Source organism: Fusarium sambucinum, chromosome I, assembly GCF_050947815.1.
Source record: "Fusarium sambucinum isolate potato_lamoka chromosome I, whole genome shotgun sequence".
NCBI classification, from domain to species: Eukaryota; Fungi; Ascomycota; class Sordariomycetes; order Hypocreales; family Nectriaceae; genus Fusarium; species Fusarium sambucinum.
In genome coordinates, this window is record NC_139294.1 from 7,074,988 (window position 1) to 7,098,906 (window position 23,919).

General features: G+C 47.4%; 12 protein-coding genes across 12 annotated transcripts; 4 read left to right on the forward strand and 8 right to left on the reverse strand.

The window, feature by feature from the left end:
- Positions 1 to 5: 5 nt before the first annotated feature.
- FSST1_004987 (thioredoxin-like protein) lies at positions 6 to 677 on the reverse strand (the record flags this gene model as incomplete). Its single annotated transcript, XM_083231218.1, has 1 exon — positions 6 to 677. The coding sequence occupies one exon, from the start codon at positions 675 to 677 to the stop codon at positions 6 to 8; it is 672 nt and encodes a 223-aa protein (XP_083088417.1).
- A 782-nt stretch (positions 678 to 1,459) lies between these two features.
- Positions 1,460 to 2,962, reverse strand: FSST1_004988 (Alpha/Beta hydrolase protein; the record flags this gene model as incomplete). Its single annotated transcript, XM_083231219.1, has 1 exon — positions 1,460 to 2,962. One exon carries the CDS (start codon positions 2,960 to 2,962, stop codon positions 1,460 to 1,462), a length of 1,503 nt encoding a protein of 500 aa, XP_083088418.1.
- Positions 2,963 to 5,268: 2,306 nt separating this feature from the next.
- Positions 5,269 to 5,654, reverse strand: FSST1_004989 (uncharacterized protein; the record flags this gene model as incomplete). Its single annotated transcript, XM_083223779.1, has 3 exons — positions 5,269 to 5,358; positions 5,412 to 5,447; positions 5,496 to 5,654. 3 exons carry the CDS (start codon positions 5,652 to 5,654, stop codon positions 5,269 to 5,271), a joined length of 285 nt encoding a protein of 94 aa, XP_083088419.1.
- Positions 5,655 to 6,634: 980 nt separating this feature from the next.
- FSST1_004990 (nuclear transport factor 2 family protein) lies at positions 6,635 to 7,209 on the forward strand (the record flags this gene model as incomplete). Its single annotated transcript, XM_083231220.1, has 3 exons — positions 6,635 to 6,723; positions 6,777 to 6,942; positions 7,003 to 7,209. 3 exons carry the CDS (start codon positions 6,635 to 6,637, stop codon positions 7,207 to 7,209), a joined length of 462 nt encoding a protein of 153 aa, XP_083088420.1.
- A 436-nt stretch (positions 7,210 to 7,645) lies between these two features.
- Positions 7,646 to 8,484, forward strand: FSST1_004991 (uncharacterized protein; the record flags this gene model as incomplete). Its single annotated transcript, XM_083231221.1, has 3 exons — positions 7,646 to 7,720; positions 7,774 to 7,951; positions 8,000 to 8,484. The coding sequence occupies 3 exons, from the start codon at positions 7,646 to 7,648 to the stop codon at positions 8,482 to 8,484; spliced, it is 738 nt and encodes a 245-aa protein (XP_083088421.1).
- A 463-nt stretch (positions 8,485 to 8,947) lies between these two features.
- On the reverse strand, positions 8,948 to 9,388 carry FSST1_004992 (uncharacterized protein; the record flags this gene model as incomplete). Its single annotated transcript, XM_083231222.1, has 1 exon — positions 8,948 to 9,388. The coding sequence occupies one exon, from the start codon at positions 9,386 to 9,388 to the stop codon at positions 8,948 to 8,950; it is 441 nt and encodes a 146-aa protein (XP_083088422.1).
- Positions 9,389 to 12,107: 2,719 nt separating this feature from the next.
- Positions 12,108 to 12,986, reverse strand: FSST1_004993 (RTA1 domain-containing protein; the record flags this gene model as incomplete). The annotated part of the gene is made up of 1 exon (XM_083231223.1): positions 12,108 to 12,986. The coding sequence occupies one exon, from the start codon at positions 12,984 to 12,986 to the stop codon at positions 12,108 to 12,110; it is 879 nt and encodes a 292-aa protein (XP_083088423.1).
- An 804-nt stretch (positions 12,987 to 13,790) lies between these two features.
- On the reverse strand, positions 13,791 to 15,559 carry FSST1_004994 (cytochrome P450; the record flags this gene model as incomplete). The annotated part of the gene is made up of 4 exons (XM_083231224.1): positions 13,791 to 14,918; positions 14,965 to 15,127; positions 15,175 to 15,284; positions 15,335 to 15,559. 4 exons carry the CDS (start codon positions 15,557 to 15,559, stop codon positions 13,791 to 13,793), a joined length of 1,626 nt encoding a protein of 541 aa, XP_083088424.1.
- Positions 15,560 to 15,871: 312 nt separating this feature from the next.
- On the reverse strand, positions 15,872 to 17,491 carry FSST1_004995 (cytochrome P450; the record flags this gene model as incomplete). The annotated part of the gene is made up of 3 exons (XM_083231225.1): positions 15,872 to 16,839; positions 16,887 to 17,265; positions 17,309 to 17,491. The coding sequence occupies 3 exons, from the start codon at positions 17,489 to 17,491 to the stop codon at positions 15,872 to 15,874; spliced, it is 1,530 nt and encodes a 509-aa protein (XP_083088425.1).
- Positions 17,492 to 17,980: 489 nt separating this feature from the next.
- FSST1_004996 (sulfotransferase family protein) lies at positions 17,981 to 18,846 on the forward strand (the record flags this gene model as incomplete). Its single annotated transcript, XM_083231226.1, has 3 exons — positions 17,981 to 18,019; positions 18,071 to 18,325; positions 18,379 to 18,846. 3 exons carry the CDS (start codon positions 17,981 to 17,983, stop codon positions 18,844 to 18,846), a joined length of 762 nt encoding a protein of 253 aa, XP_083088426.1.
- Positions 18,847 to 19,388: 542 nt separating this feature from the next.
- FSST1_004997 (membrane bound O-acyl transferase family-domain-containing protein) lies at positions 19,389 to 20,567 on the forward strand (the record flags this gene model as incomplete). Its single annotated transcript, XM_083231227.1, has 1 exon — positions 19,389 to 20,567. The coding sequence occupies one exon, from the start codon at positions 19,389 to 19,391 to the stop codon at positions 20,565 to 20,567; it is 1,179 nt and encodes a 392-aa protein (XP_083088427.1).
- Positions 20,568 to 20,697: 130 nt separating this feature from the next.
- Positions 20,698 to 22,397, reverse strand: FSST1_004998 (cytochrome P450; the record flags this gene model as incomplete). The annotated part of the gene is made up of 2 exons (XM_083231228.1): positions 20,698 to 22,069; positions 22,120 to 22,397. The coding sequence occupies 2 exons, from the start codon at positions 22,395 to 22,397 to the stop codon at positions 20,698 to 20,700; spliced, it is 1,650 nt and encodes a 549-aa protein (XP_083088428.1).
- Between the last annotated feature and the right edge of the window lie 1,522 nt (positions 22,398 to 23,919).

A 23,919-nucleotide genomic window follows, 5' to 3' on the forward strand; every position in this document is an offset into this window, starting at 1 on the left:
TCTGATCATGAACTCTCTGCCGCTTTGATCTTTTCCCAAGCACTGACAAACGTCGATGGATCGTTGGCGCCAGAAAGTCGGAATCGATCCTGCATCACAAAATCAGGCACCCCACTGACACCACTGTAGTGCGCCTCTTCCGATAGCCTGTCCACTTCGGGGCCGAACTCGTCGCTGTCGACAATGGCCTTCTGGAACTCGGCCTCCGGAATCCCCGCTTCAACCGCTACCTTCCTCAGGATGTCGTAGCTGGTGATGTCTTCGTTCTCCTCGAAATACGCTGCAAAGAGGCCATCGAGAGCCTTGCCCTCAGCCTCCCCGCCATACTTCTTGGCTAATTGAACCAGCCGATGCGAGTCCCTAGTGTTTCCAGTCTGTCCACCATACTTAAACTTGATGCCCAGACTCTCTCCGACGCCGCTAAGGTGCTTGTGCATCATAGCCACGCGCTCCTTGCCGAACTTCTCGTTGTAAACCTTTTCCTTGGAGACGCTAGACCCGGGACCTCGGGGCCAATCGGGCTTAAGTTGGAAGGGTTGGTAGCTGACGGCGAAGGTGTCATTGGAGTTGGGGTACTTTTGCTCCCACAGGCGCTGAGCGGCTTGGAGCTGTCTGCGACCAACGTAGCACCATGGGCAGATGGTGTCCGAGGTGACCGTGATCTTGAACCTGGTCATATTGATTGAGTTGGTGTGTAGGATGGGGGTGATATGGGATTGCTGGAGTGTGATGAGAGGTCGAAATGGTGGCATTCTTCTCGACTTATACATGAAGGCATTTGCTCTTGTGCAATCCTGCTTGCAAATCGCCGCTTCGATCACGTAATCACCTGCAACGCCGGTAATTTGACTCCACCTGTTCGGGGTGGGTCGCCTCAGTGGGATGCCGAGGTCCGGAGTGGATATTGGAAGTGACACAAAGCTGTCAATACGACGATTGTGAGACGTGCTTAGAAATACAACTTGCTTGCATTGAACAAGCTTTTCAAGTTACCCGGTGGCGATGTTACTCTTTACCTTGGCTGACCTTGATTCATCTCGGGACTCGCAAGATGTTGCTAGAGAGGTCAAAGAAACCTCATGCCACCGGCTGATGTCAGTTTGAAGTTGAATTAAGGATGTGGTTCGTATGCATAGGGCTGAAGTAACGAACTAGGGTGACGATCGATGGCATAAGACGGTATAGCCCCATTATGATATGCAGCTCGACGGATCAAGGATAACACCAGGGGCCGTGTCCCTGGACAACGAGCGTAAAACGACCAGTAGTTATAAATAGATCTTCCCGCCTTACAAGTATGTTATAAATGAATATGTTAAAGCTTTCTCTTATGCTTTTGTGGGTATGTCAACTACAAGGGGATATGATTTGTAGCAAGATTCATCACGAGAGATTATTAACTAAATCTGCATTACACAATAAATCCAGAAAATGTAGCCAAAATCAGAACCAAGCAGACCTAATTCTTGTATACAGTGCCGTCCTTTGGTAGCGTTCCCGTAGCCAGATACCGGTTCATTGCCTGGCTTGTTTCTCCCTGTAGGTAATGACTCGTATGTCCAGGCCCGTTCCTTGTGATGCTCACCCTTCTTGTCAACTGCTCCCTGAGTCCTTCTGCATTTGTCACACTCGTCTCAGGGTCATAGACAGAAGCCGCAATAAGAATTGTCGGCGCATCCTTGATACCGCTAGCGATGGGGCCTTGTGGATTTGTCAACGGTGCAGGCCATCCTATACACGCGCTTTCGTAGTAGTATGTCTGCGACATACCAAGCGTTCGCGGTGCAAACGTCACAGCGTTGATGAGCTTCTGGCGTAAATCAACGGAGTTTTTGGAGTTGTGGAGCCAGTCTTGACATCCAATGGCGAGATAATTGTACGGCGAACCGCTCGGGTCTCGGACAATACGGGAATTAGGGGTGGGTGTGGATAGAGCTGTTGCGTTGCCTTTGCTAGCCTGGAGGAGAGCGTCTGCAAGATCGAGCCAGTTAGGAGCGAAAGTGAGATATTGGAATGTCAGGAAGCTTTGTGCGTTGTAACGGATCTCTTCGCCGTTCACATCGGAGCGACATGTGCCGTTGCAGCCTGGTGCTGATATGGGCTTTGAGTCTGCGCGCGAGAGCACCTGGTCCCATACATCACTTGAGTTCTTGCCGTGAAGAGCACAGGTAGAGTTTCTGTCACACCAGTCGAAGAACTCGTTGAGAGTAGATTCGTAGCCTGTAGACTCTGCGAGGAGAGCTCCGATCTCGGATTGCGAGTGGTCCACGATGGCATCGAGAGCCATTCGGCCGACAGACTTGGGAAACAGGGATGCATACGTATACCCGAGAAGAGTACCGTAAGAAAGACCAAGGTAGTTGAATTTGGATTCCCCGAGAGCTTCGAGAACGACTTGGTGGTCTTTTGCAACGTGAACAGAGTCGAGATGGTCGATTAAGGGGCCTGTCAACTTTGCACAGCTCTCGCCAAGTTTGCGACTATAGTTGTAGAGAGCATCGTATTCCTCATCGGTTGTTACATAAGTCTTGACGCGTTGGTTGAACACTTTGGGGTCGCACTCGACGGGGCTGCTGACGCCTACACCGCGGGGGTCGAGACCGATGATATCATAGGTGTCTCGGAGATCAGACGAGAACTCGATTGCGGGGACGTAGGGACTTCCAGCGACGAGGATCGCGCCAGATGCTCCGGGACCACCAGTGTTGAAGAATAGAACGCCTTGCTTTTCCCCTTTGCCAGTGTGGTTCAATCGGGTGAAGACAAGTTCGACTGTTTCATTTCCCTTGGCGGAGGTGGAATTGCCGCTTTGATATGCAAGAGGGACGTTAATCCGCCCACAGTCTACACCTGGAGGAATCGTGGAAGGGCACTTTGCGTAATTTATCTTTGGTGTTGCAGCATTTGTTGCTACAGCTACAAGTAGAAGAAGAAATATTGAGAGGAAACCTGAGGACGTCATTGTTAAAACAATTAGGTAAGTATGAAGTTGCACGACAAGAAAAGTAAGGGAAAGCACAGAGCAGTGGTGAGAATTTATACCTACGCTTCCCCCAATGACACAAGGCTGCCCCTCACGATCTGATCGGGCAGATCTCTGGATAACACGTACCGAAAGTTAATTCGAGGCTATGACCTATGACCTGTATGCCGTGTTTTCCGTGACAATGTGCAGTAATCCAGTGCCAACAAGGCTGGATTGTCTTAGCGCTGACTGGCACCAAAGACGCCACGAGCATTCCAAGCTACGAGAGCTGCAGATGAGTGGTCGGAATCGCATTCGCTTTTGTTCATTCGCAGGTATACGAATCACAACAATCGTTTAATATGTTGATCATTAGCGCGGCTGTTGTTGTGGAAACAAGTTGTAGGTTTGCGCTTAATGTCTAGACTAATTCACAAGCACTAATAGCCGCGATTGACATTGAAGGTACGTCTGATATGCATAAAGAACTACGATTCCAGTCAATTGGCAATGAATATGCCTTGTGACCACTCTCCTTCGTGGTTTACCATCATTCTCGTTTAGTAACCACTTAACTCAGTATGGATCAACGCCCTGGGTGACTTTTTCAACCAGATACTAAGATCATCACTAGTTGAATCGATAGTATACTATTGATAGTTAGCGCAATAAGTGGTGACTAGATAGTATTCGACTAAGCTCTAGGGAATGGTGGTAAACCCATCAAGCTTGTCTATAAGGAAATGTCACGTCAGGGGTAATGAGACGAAGAACTCGACGTTTCTTCAAAAATATTCGGAAATTTCTCCTACATAAATTTACGGATAGCTATAAAAGTGTCAGTAGTTTGTAAAGCTCAGCCTTTCCCCATCCACTGCGTGCTTGGCTTGTGGCTCGTCTGAACATGATTCTAGAGGTACAATTCGGATCGTCAAGATCTCGACCTACAACGCTTTAAAGTTGAACTTGACAGAATAAGCACTGAATTTATTCTACTAAGGATCTCAAATGTTCAGTTTTGGAATTTTCAAAGATGTGGCCAGACCAGTACCCTTGGTGTTGTTTGGCATGTCTGTTCAACCTCTATTCACGCTCCAAGAACAGATTCTAAACCACGACATTCCAACACCAAGACTTCAGAAATAGTTCAATATTGTAGGAAGAATTATTCTCAACTATATCTCCTGTCTCATTGAATAAAAAATAGAATACTATAGCTTGGGACTCTGCCCCTTTCGAGACATTTTCATCACAACCAGCAAAAAAAGGTTCGCACAGCACTGGGCATGCCTACTACATCCTCACCACAACGTTGAACGAAGTGGGTTAACCCCCGAGTTTTCTCAGAGGACAAAGATCACACCTGCATCTCCCTTCCCAGGTGTAGGCGGGTCGGCGTCGAACCGACGGACTTGGTTGAGGCCCGCCAAGGCAGCTCACCATGCTTTAACCACCCAGCTACCGCCGAAATCCTTGTTAGAGGCGTGTCCAATAGTTTTGGTATATAAGACTCTCTAAATGTTGATGTTAGGAAGGTCAGGGGTACGGTGGGCGTCGCGGTGGTTGCTCCTTCCTTCACAGAGTTGTAGAGGGTAGAGTGTACGTGAGACGTGGACAGCCAGCTGTGGCTTGCAGAATGCTCTGAATGAGCATAGACATGGCCTCGAGAATGGACAAGAAAAGCCAACGAGTGTAGCCATTTGCAAAAGGGAAAAATGACTGAGAATGAAAAAAAAGGAGTGACTGCGAAAAGTGGTGGGCCAAGATATCACCAAGATGGCACGTGACATGGATCGTTGAAACTTGCGTAGGCTGTTGGCAATGAGAAAAAGAAAAAGATAAAAAGGAAGAAGCAGGAGGGAAAGAGGGAACGGACGGGAGTCGAACAGTGACATAAAAATTAGAGTTTGTGGTGACTCCAAAATCAAAAAAATTCAACCAAGTCCGTTAAGGCATGGTGAGCTGCTGGCGGGCACTGATGCAGTGCACTGGCCCGTTATATGAACGAACCCTCAACCTCTGCCGCAATAGAGTAATTCTAAAATTTCCATACTTGGGAATCGAACAGTACGACCAATATTAGAGTTCGCAGTACTGGCAAGAACAAAAGAAATTCATGTTTACGCATGATATGATGCCGGCCAGGCGATAGTGATAAAAGTCGGTTCTACTTATAAACCATTGTCATAGATATGTATGTTGTACCCTCCTGAGGTAGGGGACTATTTCATCATGATCACCCCGGGCACGAGCAGCATGGCGAAGTGACAATACACCAGCACCAGAACACCCAGCACCGCCGACTAGTATACATCACTGGCATATTTCTCACACTCTTCTGCGGTGATACCACATCTTTTCATGTTCTCTTCGCTCGCGCACCAGAACGATGGCTGGAATGTTGCTTCAGTACATAATTACACTCTCACATGGATCTAAGACTTACTCCCCAAGTACAAGGGTTGGAGCCGAGGAGCGGTATCTGATAGTAACTTAGCGGTGCGACTCGTGAAGCCACCTATCCACTTACAACCATTTCAGGTGATGAGGCATGGACAAGACTGTTGGCCGAGAAGGACATCAGGACCAAGAGTCCATAAACGGGAATGGGATTATGCATGCTGTCGATGTTGGTAATAGTGCTCTGGTAGTAGGAGGACAAAGGTCGGTTTACGGTTGAAGATATCATGGGGTCGGCCCTCCACCGCTACTTATATACCTCCCCACGAATACTCCACTGCGTAGTTTCACCTAGCTGCTGAAGAAGAGGGTTAGTTACCAAGATAGGTTAAGTTACTAATGGGGCATTCGTATTAACCATTCGACCAATCAAAATGTGTCCGAACCTTTATCTTAGTAGCTGATGAGTATCTATCACGAAGAGAGTCATATAGAGTATGTGAGGCCCAGGCAGATTTTAGACTAGTTACAAAAAGGCAAAAAAAGAAGAATGTTAAGTTGGGAGTCGAACAGTAACACCAGAATTAGAGTTCATGGTGATTTGAAGATTAAAAAAAATTCAACCAAGTCCGTTAAGGCATGGTGAGCTGCTGGCGGGCAATAGTACTAACTGTAGTCTACTTTATAAACCTTGGCAGATAGATCCGCATTGCACTGCGTGCGCGAGAAGAGGGGATGGACGGATATCAACCAACAAAACAAGAGCCAAACACCATTGTCTATTTTTTCCAATCGTGCTGTGGGCTACCATTTTTAAATGGTGAGGATATTCAGTACAATAGGAAAAAGTAGGAGAACCGGCTGGGACCAAACCAACAGGGAAAGAAGGAGGTTTAGCCAAGGCCATATCCCCCCCCCCCAAGAAAAAAGCATGTTTATCATGGCCATTAGGCACGCATGGTGAGCTGTTGGCGGGCAGAAGGTACTGGGCGTCAAGTTTATGTACATAGGTTCCAATCCATTATGTGCTAGAGTTAGGGAATGCTTACTAAATCTTTGTAAAAAATAGCGTCGGAATCCTTATACTGGATTTGCTTACGATTGATATTACGTCTGCTTACAAGTAGGACAAGTGAGGTTGAACCCGAGGCCGCTTTCGCCGCAAGTCCCCGCACTGGTAGATATAAGACTGAGTTCTGTCATGTCAAGCTCAACATCATTCTCTCTAACAACATTTATTCTCTCGAGATCAACTCCAAGTCTTTCACAATGAGCGAACAGAGACCACCTGTCCCACCTTTCAACCGCGAGACCGCGCATGTCAAGGTCAAGGCTGCGCAGGATGCATGGAATACCCAGTATGATCTCCAATCCGAATATAAATGAAGTAGACTGATCACTCTGGTATAAGAAATCCATCCAAAGTCAAGATGGCGTATACTCCCGATTCAATCTGGCGGAACCGCGGCACCTTTGTTAAAGGCCGTGATGAGATTGAGGCTTTTCTCACTGACAAGTGGAATCGCGAGCACGAGTACAAACTGCGCAAAGAACTCTTTGCTTTTGACAATGACAAGGTGAGTCTGACTAATTTCTTCTCTTTACACTCTAAAATCATGTGCTAACTCGTACTGCAGATCGCCGTGCAGTTCTGGTATGAATTTCGCGATGAGGACGGCCAATGGTGGAGATGCTACGGACTTGAAGATTGGACCTTTGATAACAATGGACTGATGAAGAAGAGACAAATGAGTGGAAACAACGTCAAGATTAGCGAGGAGGAGAGATGGTTCAAGGATGGAGTGGATGTCAACACTGTCGAGATTGGACCAGAACATTGGTAAACAATAGTAGGAGGAATGACGGATATTCACTATGTTGGTCTATCAAAGAAGTAATGGCTCATGATTTGTATCTTTGCTGTCGCATTGTTGGATTGATTCTGAATCAGAGTATGGACGCCGCAACCGCGTCGTATGGGCTTTCTTGATTAGAGTCTCTGATTCACTTTCCCGGGGTTTTTGTTCATGATTTAATGAAGGACTAAGGAAACATCCAATAGTATCAAATCGCTCTCTTCCACGAAAGGAATGGATGTTTCATGGGGTCTTACAGGGGTTGAGGGATGAAACAGAGGATCAGACAGGGTCTCGCATAGATGATCTTGAAACACACTTAAGGGCAAAGACATGATTGATTTCCTGCGTATATAACCTCGACGCGACTCTTTCAACATTTTTACCTGCTAAATCCTCCAGTAAAAGCATTATCTTTAACGCAATGAGAAAACCTACCGCCGCTCAACTGGTCCTTTTGATGGCCTCAGTCGCTACGGCGGCTGAGACGACATGCGCTGTATGTGGATTTTACAATCATTTCTAAATCATCAATGCTAACAAAGACAACAGATCGACTGTTTCCAGGGCCTCATTACAAATGGGCCTCCAGCAGATTGCAAAGAAGCCACAAACTACCTCTGCTTCTGCACCATGCCTACACTCCAGGAAAACTTCTCAAAGTGTACCGACACGAGCTGCGGCGAAGACAAGAGTGCTGCCATCACTTGGGCAAACGATCTCTGTGCTAGTAAATTTGGTGATTTTAGATATGATAGACGAAGCTGACATGCATCAGAACTCGGAAAGCCTGTTGATCTTGGACCTGGAGAGGATGCCCCAAAGACCGATCCAACTACTGCCGTTGGTGCGACTACTGATGTTGACGCACCTGCTAGTACAGCCGAAAAAACCAAGCAGACTACTCAGGCCGAGACTACTATTCCAGATGCCGCGCAGACTACCGCGAGTGAGGTTGAAAAGACAGATTCCAGGACTGGGGAAACGTCCATCGAGACCCCTTCGACACCTGAGACTCAAGAGACTTCCGAGACTTGCACCACGGAGACAACCATGACCAAGACTGAGACCACATTTGCCAAAGCCACGACAGCTGAGGAGACAACTGTTACCGCAGATGAGGACGGATCTATTGGCACGGTGACAGGAAGTGGAGAGGCTGCAACCGCGTCCTCGGATTCTGAGATTAACGCTGGATCTATCATGACCCCTGGATTCTTGGGTATTGCTGGTATTGTCGCTGCTCTATGGCAGTTTGTGTAAATTGCATACTAGCCCAAAGGATCAGGTACCACGCGATGGATGAGATTGTCGCTAGCAAATTGACATTTGACTGGGTAATTAATTTGGGAGTGCCAGTTGAAACATGCCATGTATTGCATTGACAATTGAAGGTCTGTGCTACGCATCATGATTGGCTGGTCCTTTCTAGGAAGTCATCCAGCATCGTTTCAACTAAAGAAACAAAAAACAAGGGACATTCTCAGCTGGAGTGAGAAGTAAACGAATGGAAGATATTGACCGGGTTTAATTGACCTTTTATTCTTGAAACAAATCACGGGGTACATTTTATGCATGGCGATCACCCATTTTTACAACCTGATGATACCTGATGATACCAGATGTTTCAGCTTGTGCTTCCCCAAATTACATCGAGACAATGCTCGGCTACTTCCGAAGAATCCTATATTCATCCTAGTATCAAAACTTGCAGACCAAAAAAAGCTTACAGACAAATTCCCGGACAATCAGCTCCACCTTTCTTAGGATCACATTTATCCTTAGGATTGTCATAACAGTAAAGCCCCCTAGGACATTTCTGACCCGTGAATCCACCGCAACTCTGTGGCTTCTTGGGCACACAAATACCAGGCTTGTCACAAGCCATACCGCAGTCACCAGGTGTTCGAGGATCGTTCGCACAAGATGTGTTCTTCTTGCATGGCGGTGGAGGCTTGGAGCGGAAGCCACCGCATGATTGGTACTCGTTCTTGAAGTAGCACGTCCCGGGGCACTTGTTGAGGTCTTTGCAGTTGGCGAGGGTAGGCTTGCAGACGGAGTCATTGGGGCAAGGTGCAATTTTTTTGCCACATTCTTGGCCTGTAGCTTGAGAGACTGCGGCAGCAAGGCCGATGGAAGCAGCGAAGAGGATATTTTGGAACAGCATGTTTTCAAGCGATGAGTTAACTGATGAGAGTAGGTAGTGAGTTGAGTAATTGTAGATCAAATAATGCGGGGGAAGATGGGCTTATACATCTTTCATTTAGCTTAATTAATCTAAATCCGGCTGGGTAAAAACGTTAGTCCACGAGACGAACGAGCGTACGCCACCTCGTATAACCACGAGTTGAGGCTTTCAATAGTAACAAGCGCAATGACGCAGGGTCTCGATCACCACACACAGACGTTCAAAAATGCCCTAGCTGAGCAGAAGATCCATGCCTTCCTCCAATTTTAGAGTACGTGTTTCAGGGGAAACGACATGCTTTCCCGCAAACGGCGCTATCATCTGCGCCGACCATTCCAGACCAGCCTCGTTTTTTGGGTTTAATGTGTCTTGTCACACATCATTGATTCGATGAAGAATTCATGATCCGATTGGTCTTAAAAGTGACAACTCTCTGCTGGTAATGTAGCCGTGGTGGACGACTTGGTTGTCATGATGCGATATGGGGGAGCATAAATCTAGATGTCTCATGATAAGCTTGGTGCGCAATTGATAACAAATTCTCCACGATATTACGAATTTATTTGATAATTCCGTTCCGTTAGGGTCTTTGAAATGCATCCTGTAAGTCCTCAGGACCAATTATCCCAGGGCAGCTTGATGAGGCGTTCAATAGCGTCGAGTATCTAGCCATGGTTTATCCTAGCCTCAGCTTCCAAACCAATGTCTAGGCCAGCTGGTTTATAGTACTGAATAAGGTTATCAGCCGACAGAACCGAAAGGTCTATGCATAAATAGACGTAAAAGTGAACTAATAATAATAACAAGCTGTGGAGAGGCTTGTCTTTACTGCGTGAGCGTCAGATTCATGATGCGTAGCTTGTGTAATTCTTGAATCATGTGTTGGAGATCCTTGACTGAGAAGCACGGAAAGACATCCAAGTCTAATGAAGATGAGGACGAAAACTGTGGCAAATTAAACAAGTTGTCTACGTTGGAGTGACTTGTTGCTGCCTTACGTGTCACAACAGGTGTTATCACTCGTCGCAGTTCCCAAGTCCGCCTTGGCTGATATAACACACCAGTCAGCCATGAACTGTGTAACCATGTGTGGCACACAACTAGACTTGCAGGTCGTACGTGCCCTACATGTAAAATTCATCCGAGGACAGTACTCTAAGTCACAGCGACGATGCAAGACTCGCCGTCTCAAGGATTTGAAGTGTGACGATACTCTGAGGTTGGGTGTTGCTGGGGTGATCCAGATGGTCTTTCGTCACATAAAGCATTATTAAGTCGCTAAGAATTAGGTACTTTATGATGTCCGTACCTATCTCAGTTACATCAAAAGTTCGAGAAGCTTTGGAAGTCACATGTGTCAAGTTCTGACAGGATAGAATAATGTCACAGCCAGTTGCGACTTGAAGAGTAGCTGAGCACGCTATATTTTCCTCAGATAATCTCAGAATATCGGTTATGGATTACAGGAAGTCAAGTGTTTTGCTCAGAAAACCTTGCAAGTGATAGTTACTGTCCATAAAATGGAGTGCCACACCTTTCCCGCCTCTTCCCCTGGATTCCCGTCACGTTGGAACACTTAGCTATAATTTATTACCTACTTTTGGTTGGAATATACAGATAAATCCGATCTGAACACCCTGTACTAAAGGGGTGAGTCTATATGTTGCCTTGCAGCAAATTCACACTATCCTCCTTGACGAGTACCACTGACCATATCAGATGTGCATCCGCTTAAGGCTGTAAGTCGTTCTCGGGTCTCAGATATCATAAACCTCAAACAGAGTCTCTGCTGTGACACATCGATTACCCACGTGCATTCGAGGATGCGGGCAAGGAAGGTGACAACCTACTTGATTCTGCGAAGCTGGGGAGTAGGGGAGGCGTACATCGCAGCTATACTCACATTAACCTAAGGGGGAAGTTGCTTTTCTTTGGATATAATCCATGGAGCGGTCGAGATGAGATCGCGTAGCTGTTGGACAGGAAAGTGTTGGACGTTACGTCTTCATGTAGAATTCTGCTGGATCCCATTTGATAGTAGCAAGTTGAGCTGGCATCTTTATCTTCACTTACTATTGATGGAGAAGACCATTATAGTTGTCACCACATGTTGAAATTCTTGGGTCGAGAACCTCTACCTGCTCTATTGGACGCAAATTCTTACTCTTCCATTTGACAAGTTGACATGGGTTGAACATTAACAAATCACAAGTCCAACATCACCACCCAGAAGGGAACAACAGAATGAACCGCGCCAAATTTTGGGAGTTTTGTGGTTGAGACGCCAGGCCATAATAAAGGATCTGTACCTCCCGAGGAAATAACGATTGGTAGGAGTTACAACACTGTGGCACTATTATAATACTCCGATGGTGTCATTGAAGCTAGACCTTAGTGGCAAGGCTACATATGCAAATGCCGGCAGGGCGGCAGGGACGTTGTTACTAACTCCAACAGGCTAAGCAAGGGACAAAATAGGCTGAGGCTCAATCTAGACTCGACAGTCACTTTATAGAGAGAAGATGGAGAGAGATAGTTGGGGATTTGAATGGCATAAACTTTTGGATACAGGCTGCTTGTAACTGAAGAGCGTCCTGTCTGACACAGGCCGTTGAAACTGGAAGATAAAAACACGAAAAGCATGTGAATTTGGCTATGCTAGTAACGACTGACGAACCCCAAAGCCATAGACGTGGAATTACTTGGTAGACACGGTGTTGAGCTCGTTGAAGGACTGCTCAGCAGTGATGGGCTCCTGATTGTCAAGAAGAACAGCCGGGTCAAAGATGCAGAAGATCAAGATTGCAACGGCAATGCAAACACCATCAAGACCGATAAAGTATCCCTCTGTCTTGAGCAAATGTCCCTCCCAACCTTCGAGAAGCTCGACCGTTCGGTAAATGCATCGAATGTAGACAAAGACGACAGAGATGATGGTGGAGTAGATAGATAGGCGCTGGCCCTTTTGGAGGGTAAGGCCACGAGTTCGCTTAATGAAGACGGCGAAGAGACTGCAGAAGATAGTCATGAAGACAAGCTGGAAGATGATACCGGCGACCATCAGCCTGGTACCTGGCTGGGTGTCTTTGCCCTTGTTGGCAGCAGCCGCAGCGAGAGCACCACCGCCCGCCTGGATGAGAAGGGCGATAACATCGACGACGAGGAAGATCCAGAGGTAGAGCTTAGGACGGATGACAGAGTACTGAGGTCCAATGGATCTGATGAGATATCCGAGAGTGACGTAGATGGCAGCAGCGACAAAGATTGGACCGACGACGAGGGTTGTGATTTGCAGAAGGAAGGCAATCTTGTTGTAGGGACATTTGTTGGACCACGTACGACCAATCCATCCCACGAGCTCAACGTACGACGCGATGGCCAAGAGGTAAGACGTGGCTTTGCGCTTTTGGAACGAGCGAACGATGTGGTAGATTCCAGTGCCGGCAAAGATAAGATCAAAGACGATACCGGCTCCGAGGCTGGGGACATATCCGTAGGCGTTTTCAAGGCCTGGGACAAGGGCTTTGCAGCCGTTGAGGAGGTCACCCCGAGCGTAACTACCGTCAGATATCGACATTTCTTGTTTATCTTGTGATTATGATGATGAGTGAGATGGTGATGTAGATGGATGGGAAGAGAGAAGAGAGAGAAACCGGACTGTCGGGGAAGGTTGAAGAATAATGACAGAAGGGAACAGGATGGGGCTACGAGGTTGGACAAGGGGATAGAGACAGAGTCAGAGTCAGAGACAAGAGGCAAAACAGTGAGGATCTGCAACAGACCCCAGGACAGAACAAACGGGGGAAAAGAGGGCCTACAAGTCGCTCAACTTAATCTCATGACCCTGCAGAGTTGTGTTGGTGCTGGGTCTGTAGTACAAAAGTAGAAGCCGATGCTGTAGGTACTGACCGGTGCTGCTTTGAGCCAGTTGCTGATCCGACAAGCCAAGCGACTCATGTTTTCCGCCTCTTGCCAGGCTAAATGGAAACCAGCATAGACCCGGTGCATTATCTTTGTTGTGCTTTTCTCATACAAGACATGACAGGGTCACTCTTGTTAGGGGTGAGACGCTAGATCTTACGGGGTGGACTTAGACTGTGGAGAAAAAGATATGATGGACATGGTACCAGACCCTTGACATGGATAAGTGACACGCACAGATAAAGCTTTGTGACATGCTAAGCTAAGCCCCCTCAGCAAACAAGTCGGATAATTAATCACTCAGTGCCGGATGCACTAATCTAGTGAGACATTTCGTGAAAAAGAAAAAAAAGAGAAAAAAACGGTTGAAACTGCATCTTTGTGGCGCTGTCTAAACAGCCTTACACCATCTACCCTTGCTTTATGCATCTCTAATCTGTAGACTCTAATCAAATCGTCTCTACCAACCCTGAATCCCCTCCACAGAAACCTTGAGCCCATCCCGCGGCTTAGCGACAATCCCATCAGTGAGATCCTTCACCTCGTAGTCCTTGTCAATGTCGAACCTGTACCTCCCGACCAGGGCGCATGTGAGAGCCATGAGCTCGGCCAGCGAGAATTTCTGCCCGATGCAACTCCGCGGCCCGTGAAGGAATGTCAAGTTCGCGTAGTTGTTCTTTGCGCCACCCGAGTTGGCTTGGCCTGGCGCCATCCAACGCTCGGGATTGAAATCATCCGCGTCAGCTCCCCATGATTCGTGCGCGCGGTTGATGGCCCACGGGCAAAGAATAACCATTGTTCCCTTTGGGACAAATGTGCCCAGAATGGTGGTGTCTTTCAGAGAGTCGCGCACTGTGAATGGGATGGGGGCGTACAGACGTAGAGATTCTTGACAGACAGCGTGGAGATAAGAAAGTCCATCGAGCTTCTTGGCGTCAACGCTGTCAGCAAGACCGTCAACATTTTGACGAATTTCCTCTCGTAGACGGTCCTGGATACCATGGTTTCTGGCAAGCAGGAAAATCGTCCAAGTCAGCGCCGCAGCACTTGTTTCGTGTCCAGCAGCCAAAAAGGTCATCATAGTGTCAACAAGACCTTCATCTGTGAAATGACCGGATTCAAGAGCTGTGGAAATAATGTCAGGCGACAATTTCTCCTTGGCGGCCATCTGTACCTTTTTCGCGTTGATGAGCCTCTGAGAAGTATCCCTCGCAGCCTTTGAAGCAGCCAAAACGCCCATGTTTCTCTGGAACGGAAGATAATCCGTAATTATGGAGGGTAGAACAAGCTGCAGAACCGTCAAGAGCTTAGCTCCGCGACTCTGCTTGACCATTGAGCCGTACATCTTCATGGTGTCCTCGATGCTGGGGTCAGAAAGTGACTGGAACTCGTGGCCCATGCCTGCAGAACCAATGATGTCGAGAGAAGCCCGACTCGCCCAGTCTGCAATGTCGATCTGGGAGCCTGGAGCTTCTGAAATTTCCTTTTCAATCCCGTGAACAAGCTCTTGAGCTTTCTTCCAGAAGACTGGGTAGAGTTCCTTGATGTGACGGAAGCTGAACGCTGGCATAAGATTCTTCCTTTGCATCTGTAATCGTTAGATGAGTATGGTTATAGAGGATGGAATTGCATACCTTGTGCACATCTCCTTCAGAAAGAAGCAGCCCATAACCCAGGATCTTGCCGACCATTGCTCGGAGAAGATGAGGCTTCACATAGTCGTAGCTGTTTTGGCCAAGGACTTCTTTCAAGCCTTCTGGGCTGGTGACAAGAATTCTTTCTTGATTGAAAAGGTGTCTGTGTATGTCAGTACCAGGCCTGTGAAAAACATCTGATGGACTCACTTGTATCTAATGAGTCCATTGTTTTCAATGGTCCTCATCCAATGCCTGAATGGTAGACCGGCAGGTTCACGGACAGACTCGGCCCAATGATCATTAACAAAACTACCGACCTGTACTTTGTCAGTGATGATCTTTACAGTATTATCCATCATGCACATACCTTTGGCTGAGGTAGATGTCTCAGCGGACTGAACAAGGCAGGATACAGGAAAGTCGTGTACACGGCCCAGATACTCAAAAAGCCCAGCAGATACTTTGCCAAATAAAAGGGTGCATTTTTGACATTGTAATTTTGATCAACGATTATTTGGTAGTAGATGGCAACAACAACGGCCACGGCAGCCCATGGTCGATAGTAGGACAGAAAAACAGCAATTGGTGCCATTGTGGGTGGTTGCAGTGTGGGTGAGGAGAGAAAGGAATCTCACTGGGCTGGCTATTTTATGTCTAGGTAGTGCTACAGTACCAGCCCACTCGAGGAGGAGCTACTACGAGCAGGGGCCTGATAAGTACCAAAGTAAGCAAGGACCTCGTTTCATGCACCGCCACGCTATTGCATACACACGTAGCATCCTTATTTCTTCTTTTTGCTGTTCTATTTTGGTGGCTTTTGATAACAGATTGCATACAAGTGGCAAAACATAGGCTAAATTCAACCATGATAACTTCAATTCGCATCTATTTTACTCTCAATAAATCATGCAAGCTCTCGTTTCTTAAATCGTAGCTTAACTCCCACAGGTGGCATAACAGCCTCTGTCACCCATTGACTCTCAGGTCGTACTCCATTATGTTCAGGAAGAAGCTCAATATCAAATTCTTTCAAGACGTGATATAAAATCATCTTCATCTCAAAGTCCACCAGAAACCGTCCCGGACAAGCATGCTTTCCATGACCAAAAGGTAAATATGTAGGAGACGTAGATACAAATGACAGGTTTGCACCGTTTCCTTCAGTTCTCAACTGAGAGAAACGAAAAGGGTGGAACTTTTCAGGGTGCTCGTAGATGGTTGGGTCATTGTGGACAGGATATGAAAGAATGGACATAGTTGAACCGCTGGGCAGAGTCTGACCGTCTGGTGTCTTTACTCCAGCTGGCGAAACTACCTTGCGGATCATGGCTCTGTTTCCAAAACCGTGGGTTCTCATAGACTCTCGTAGGACACTGTCAGTCTGGACCATCTTTGACACGGCGGCTTTGTCAAACACGCCCTTTTCACCAAGGACTTCAGCCATTTCCTTTCGGATGACTTCAATAGTGTTGAACTCTGTATTGGAGGCGGCAATGTTGATCAAAACATTGCTTGTTGCAACAGCAGTCTGATGAAATGATGCAAGGTTCGCAAGACACAGCCTGTCGGAGATTTGAGAGGGAGTGACTTGGTTGCCGTACTTGCTGATAGCGTATTTCATCATCATTTGCAGATTGTCTGTTGGCTCTTCGTTCTTCTCATAGATCTCAGGGTTCAACAGACGTTTGGTGCGTTCCTCGTAAAGAGGCTGAATGTGCTTTTGGATTTTCCATCGATTGTACCGTGTTGGTAAAGTGATGATGAATCCCACGAGAGGTTTGAGGAGAGAAGGGGTATAAATCAAAAGACCAGAGTTCAAGATGAACAAGTCTGCAAAGGTAAGAGAGTCTTTTAGATAGTTCTTGTCACGGCCTAGAGAATTTGTTAGGTGATGTTTCACCGGAGATGGAAAAACGTACAGAGAGGAAGACCAACAGTGAAGCGGCTAGAAACTTGAGCTACAATCCATTTCATGGATTCATAGACATCAACCTCACCATTTGCACCAGGCTTCACATATTCAGGTACAGCATACTTCAACTCATCGTCCACTTCAGAAGCGAGTATTTCTAGGAAACGACCCATCTCCTTTTTGATGACGATACTTTGCCATGGGTCTTGGATGTAGCTGGCATGACCAGAATTCCAATCTCCCTTGTCGATTTCACGGAACCCTTCAAAGGGGCTGAGTACGCCATCTGGCTGTGAAGCTGCCCATTGAGTATGATGGTGTGCTAGATGGATTTCATCTTTGAAGCCCATGCTTGGTAGAACACATGTTTTTCCATCTTTGGTGAACTGAGACCGTTAGTAGAATTCGTTGCAGTGTGGAGAAACTTACTTCTTGGTATGCTTCGAGAAATAGTCTACGACAATCAGTGAGATAACGCCAGTAAAGCTTGAATGGAAGAAAGGGTGATGAATCTTGAAGTCGTGGTATAGTGGAGGGAACCTTGGGAGAGGTTCTGTGATTGACAAGAAAGACTGCAGCCAAAAAGATGGCGACTAGCAAATATGTCTCCATGTTTGGGATTCTTGATGCTGAGAATAGAACACCTTGACGATGATTGCTTGATTAAAGTCTCGGAGGTAGAAATGACCCAAAGCCATTGCTCCATGTCTCAATGAAAAGTACGTACTGCTAATCTAAGCGCCGACTTCCGGTCATCCACCGACAGCCCACTTCCAGCGGATCAGCCCTAGCCGAAACAGCCCATTTCTGTCCCCACTCACCCCTAATGCAGTATATTTAGTCACCGTCATCTCACTGTAACGACACGCCCCAGCCGAAAATCAGGCCGATGACCCTTGTTTGGCGTGTGCAGAAACAACACCAACAACACCCTTGATATGTAAGACTGACAGGGCCAGGACCAAGGGAGACAAGGACTAGGGGTAACCATGATGGCTAAGAAAAAAAGAAAAACTTGTATAGATAGTGAAATAAATGCTTCTACAAACGATCACCCAATCTCTGCAGCAATCCAATTATTCATTCAATCAATCAAACAACATGGCGCAGGAAAAGACACAAGACGTAAAGATTATCGTCGTATGTCTAATGTGACATCCGTCTCACTTCTATGACTAACAAACTTTATAGGCTGGTCTACCACGCACGTCAACAACAAGTCTCAAAAAAGGTCTCGAGATTCTTGGTATCAACCCATGCTTCCATCTCGGTGATCCTCCAGCTCCCATTGCCCGTGTCAAGGAGAGTGCTCGCGTTCTCGCTATCCAAGATCGTAACGAGAGGCTCAAGGCACTCAAGAAGCTCTACGATGGCTTTGAAGCCGTCTTTGAACCTCCTGCCAGCACACTGGTAGATGACATGCTGACAATCTACCCCAACGCAAAGGTAAGCAGTAGACTTCCCCGCTGATTGTCACTTGCTTGCTGACAATCCTTCAGGTTATTCTCTCTGTACGCAAAAATCCCCAGGTCTGGCTGGCTTCTTACTACGGATTGGGCATCGATCTGCGCTCCTCCTGGTATCGCATCCTCGGGTATTGGGTTCCCGGGGTAATCCATTCGAGCGATCTCATCGTTGCCTGGTCCAGCTTTTACTCTTCAAAGTTTGGTCTAAAGCAGGTGCCCTGCGAGGAGCTGTACCATAAGCACAACCAGTGGGTGCACGACATTGTGCCGCCTGGCCAGCTCCTTGAGTACCAGCCAAGCATGGGATGGGAGCCCCTTGCGAAATTCCTGGATAAGCCTGCACCTGTGGATCAGGACTTCCCACGTGTGAACGAAGCTGCCTTTCTACGGAACGTCAAGAGGACTGCCATGGCAGTGGGATCAGTGGTGTGGCTCTGTCTATTTGCCGGCTTATATTTCGGCGGCTGCTTGGCTTGGCGCAGGTACTCTTACTTGCTGTAGTGTCATAATAATACTCCGTGCTTCTGACAAAGAAAGTAAAAGGCTGCGCCTCGTATGGGCAGTGTTTTATCAAGTACCGGCTGTGATTACCCGTGTTTTTATCTGTGACGAACTGTTCTTTTTTTTGTCTTGACCTAATGCGGTTGGGCAGTTATGATGATGCATCGCAGGGATTAATGCAAGCCACAAGGATCCCCCTAGACTCTGCAGATCCTTCGCGTATCTTTTAGTTTAGCGCTTATTGTAACTCCATCTTTGATGAAACACCAACAGTCTATGGATACCTTGCTGACGGTGAGGCAAAGACCATGTCGAGACATGCCTGGACAAGACATCTGTTTCCTGTTCTGTGCTGTGCGTACTTGACGCTTCAGGTGTGACATTTCAGGGTCTCACTCCATCAACTGCACGGTCTACTTGGCAAGCCGTGTTGAAAATAACATTTGAATGCCCATCCCGTGCTGACAAGACGAGACAAGACATGACAAGACAAGACAATTCCTTTCTTTGAGGCTTGCCACTATCACCAAGTCACCACAACCATGACGGCTCAGACTGCCCTCTGCCTTGCGGCCACGTCCCAGGCCCTGACTGCCTTTGCTCTTGGCTTCACAGCGCCCAGCAACCTTGTCCGTCCGGCGATTGCCTTTGTCGTCGCTTGGCTCTCCTGGATATTCAATCAGGCTATTGATGATGCCTTGCCGAGCCGACTTCACATTGCCTTGTTATCGACTGGCATGTGGATTCAGTGTCTAAAATCATTCGACGATTTGTGCCTCACCAAATTGTCTTTTGGTGATGGGGAAACTACCGCCAAGAAATCATCCCCCACGTCGTCGTCTACAGCAACACGGCTGGGTTTTGGTGTCAGCAACCTTTGGAATATGCGTGGCGTCGGCACAGTCAACCAGATCTCCAAAATCCCGTCTTGGTCATCCTCTCCCGCCGCGCCATCTCTCGTTCCGTCCCGCCGCCAAGAATTGCTGAGACATGTCAAAAATGCCACCCTCAGCTACTTGGTTCTCGACGTATTCGCGAACCAACCACCACCAGACATTGAGAACCTCATGTCACCCCGGAATGAGCTGCTTCTCACCCGATTGGGAGAAATTGACGCACAGGAAGCCTTATTCCGTCTCTTTGCTGTTCTTGGCTTTTGGGTAAACACCTTTTGTGTCATCCACCTTGTCAACAGCGTATTCTCACTCGTGTACCTTATCTTGGGCCTCTACCCTGTCCGAATGTTACCCCCCGTCTGGGGTAGTCTGTCGGATGCTTACACCATTAGGCGCTTCTGGGGTGATTTTTGGCATCAAACGCTGCGACGTCATCTTACCAGTATTAGTGACTTCCTCGTCCACGGCCTGCTTCACATGCCAAGGGGAACAGTCATTGCCCGGTACTGCAAGCTTATCATCAGTTTCTTCATTTCAGGAGCCCTGCATTATCCCGCTGACAGAGCGCTTGGGATTTCTGTTCAGGAGTCGAATGCCGTCACCTACTTCCTCGTTACCGCTTTGGCGATAATGTGCGAGGACGGCGTGCAACACATTTCAAAGGGGTTGGGAGGGAACAAGAGAAAATACTTCGGTTACGTCTGGGTTGTCGCTTACATGTATTGGATGACTCCTTCGTGGGGGTATCCTGCCGCGAGGGTTGTACGACCTCAAGATCAACTGGTCTCGTACTCGGTGATTGGAAACTTCAAAGCTGTAGAGTGAGATATTTGTTTTGTAATTCACAGCCTAGTCTAGATAATTTGTTTCTCTGTGTAAATATCATGATATACGTATATTCCAATAAACCGCAAGTTTAACTGACTAATTCCAAATGGTATTGAGTAACATAATTCTAAGCGCGCCATAACCGAACAACCATATCCCTATCAACCCTTGCTACACCCCTGGCTTCATTGCCAACCTCTGGTCCCCTGTCAGAAGTCTTGCCTTTGTCATCCACAAATCGCAGCGGCTCAGCGTCAAAGTGTGCAAAGAACAGAGTTGCGGCTGCCAAGATCTCCTGCTTGGCGTAGTTACGTCCAGGGCACATGGCTACGCCGCCTCCGTAGGGGAAGTAGTTGCCTGCCGTAATACCAGCCGAGCCTTTCTTGATGAATCTCTCAGGCCAGAACTCCTCTGGTGGGTAAGAGTCTGATGACCACACTTCGGGAGCGCTGTGAGCCAGGTATGATGGTGCGAGGATGAGATTTCCCTGTTTGAGTGTGTACCCGTCGAGCTCAATAGACTCTCGCAGTTTGCGGACAACAAAAACAGAAGATCTGAGACGGAGACACTCGAGATACACTGAGTTGAGCAGTGGTAGTTTTCTCATCTCCGCAATATCAATATGCTTACTCTCCTTGTCGAAAACCATGGCGACTTCCTCCTTGATCCTTTTGAAAATCTCTGGCCGGCGTAGAATTTCAATAATGATCCAGGATGTCATGGGGATAGCATTGGAGTTGATGCTCCAGATGAGACCCATTTGGAAAGATGCTCTTCCCTCTAGGCCGAGTCCATACTTTTCCATGGCTACTTCTCGCTCGCGGACAAGCCTGGAACCAAAGTTGGGTTCCCACTCGGGGTTGGTCTCGTTGGCAGCTTGCCAGTCAATGTTTTGCCAAGCATTTGCGAGATATTGTTTTGTAGTCTCCAAACACTTGTCTCTGGCGTTCCAGCCCTTGCGGCAGAGAACCTTGGGGAGACCATAGAGAAGAGGCATGAAGTCCACGTCGTACTCCCAAAAGACATCGGCAAAGTTGGGGTCAACCTCAAACACGCCGTGACCAGCAAGGGCAATTGTAGACGCTCTGAACATGTGTTTTCTCAGAAGCTGGTCGATACCAATCTCAATGGGTCCGTCTAGGGCAACCGTGTCGAGCTCGTTGTTCATCAAACCGACAAACAATTCTGTGAGGCCGGAAACTGCGCTAGACCCAATAAGATGGTGCTCATAGAGTTCATGGAACTTTCGCCATATGCGATCCTCCTCCTTTGACTCTATCAGAGGAACTCGTGCAGAGCCCGACTTGTCTTTTGATACCAGAGCAACATCTCTTTCTGGGAGACGTTTGACCTTGTGAGCGACCCGAAGAGCAAATTCTTCAAAAGTAAGCTCCTTGGAACATCGAAAAACTTGTTGAACGCTTCTCGTTCCGTGAATAAGGTAGTAATGGTCAAGACCAAGACGCATTCGTAGCGGTTCTCCACTGTCAACCTTTTTACTGGAAGATATTAGATATGAAGATGAATCGAAAGATCGACAAAGACTTACAGAATAGACTTGAAGAATCCGTGGGGATTTCGCATCAAGCCAAGGGCTGAACCAAGCAAAGGCACTCCATAAGGAAGTGTTGAAGGTTCCTTGCCTTGATAGCGTCTGTTGGAAAGTCTCTGCAGTGAATACCGAATATTGGTGATGCAATATGTTGAGAAAAGCAAAACCAGCAGAGAAACAAGGGCGTAGGCCGTGGGAGAAGTTTCGAAAAAGTGATTGATCTTCATGATTGTGGAATTGAAGTCGAAACTGATCTTGGAGTTTAGGACAGACATGGTCTCTTTCAACGGCGGGGCGCTAAAGAAGAGCATCTTTAGATCAAAGTGATGGGAAGGTATAGTTTAATCTCAAAATCGTTTTAGTGCGACTCGAGCTTTTTTCTTTTTTCGTCTTTGGCATGGAATATTAATTAACTACGCTATGCAAGGACCTGATGACAGGTTAGACGACCCCATAAATAGCGTGGGCTCCAGAACAAGCAAACTCCATGTTTGAACCGAACTTGGGTATGACCCCCATCCATCCTGACAAGGCTGGTTTTGGTATGGCACCCAAGGTACGGGGAACATGTGTACATTCTGCACTGCACAGCCAGAGGAGCTTATCACGGACTAGGATCTCGCTTAGGTAGACAGATACCATACTTCAGTCACCATCCTCTTTTGTCAGCTCGGGGCAAGTCGAAATCCTACGAGGGGGCACGGCTCGTCGGCCTTAGCGACTTCCATGCCCACATACCGAGCGAGCCGTCGTCTAACCTGGATCTGATGCAGATTAATGATAGGGTATAATGGACCGGACAAGGTAAAGATGGTGTTCATGTCCTTGCTTCCGGGTGTGTTCCATCATGCGGCCTTTGTCTTGGAGATACTCTCTTGGTTCTTGCCGCTGTAAGCTTCGTGTTCGTGATGTTTATCTAGGCATCTATTAGAGAAATCCAAAGTCCTCAAAGACCAAGTGAAACTCGTATCATGAGCAGGTTTATCGTCAGCGCTGAGACTTGAACGTGGAAGAGTACAACTAAAGTTGAGGGTTGCATGCAGATCATCTCGATCATCGACGCCCCCTCCTCCTCTTTTGACGGGCAATTATATGTCACGTCTTACTCATATCAACCTCTACCGTACGTTTACCAATGCAGGTGTCCTGGAGAGAGAGAAAAACACCAATACATGTGGTGAGTCCTTCAAGAGCCGAAGTTCCCAAAGGGTGTTAAGACGGCCCGCAGGTTTGCTGACTGCATTCTGTCATGACAAGGATAAAACAAAAGGACAGGGGATAGGAAATACTGCGCAGGGATAAGCGATTTTCAAGGTCCTCCAATAGCAAACGTTACGAGTATCACTAGCAGGGCTATGCTAAAAACGAAACCTTGTTCCAAGCGTTTAGATTACAGTACAGCAATGCTGATTAGCCGTCATGGTAAAAAAGAATTCTTGATAGTGGACCACGGAGACCTTCGAGAAAGGATTAGACTCGTATGGGACCGGACACGTAGCCATTGGGGCGGGTCAAATCTTAGCAAGTCTACCAGTCTAAAGCGTAGATCATGATATGACCCAGTTATGAGAATGAAGGCTGATGATGACAGGACCCTGTCTGTGCGGTAGAGAACGGTCAGAGACAGACAAAAGAGTCAGAAATTGATTGAGCGGATCCGTTTCGTGACACGACAAAACGTTATTGTATGCATGTAGTATAATAGAAACGCTCCATAATGGAGCCTCCTCTCCCTGCCAAGTGGTACAGCATCCGAAGCCTAGTCTCCCCCTAGCTTAGCCCTACCAACCAACAATC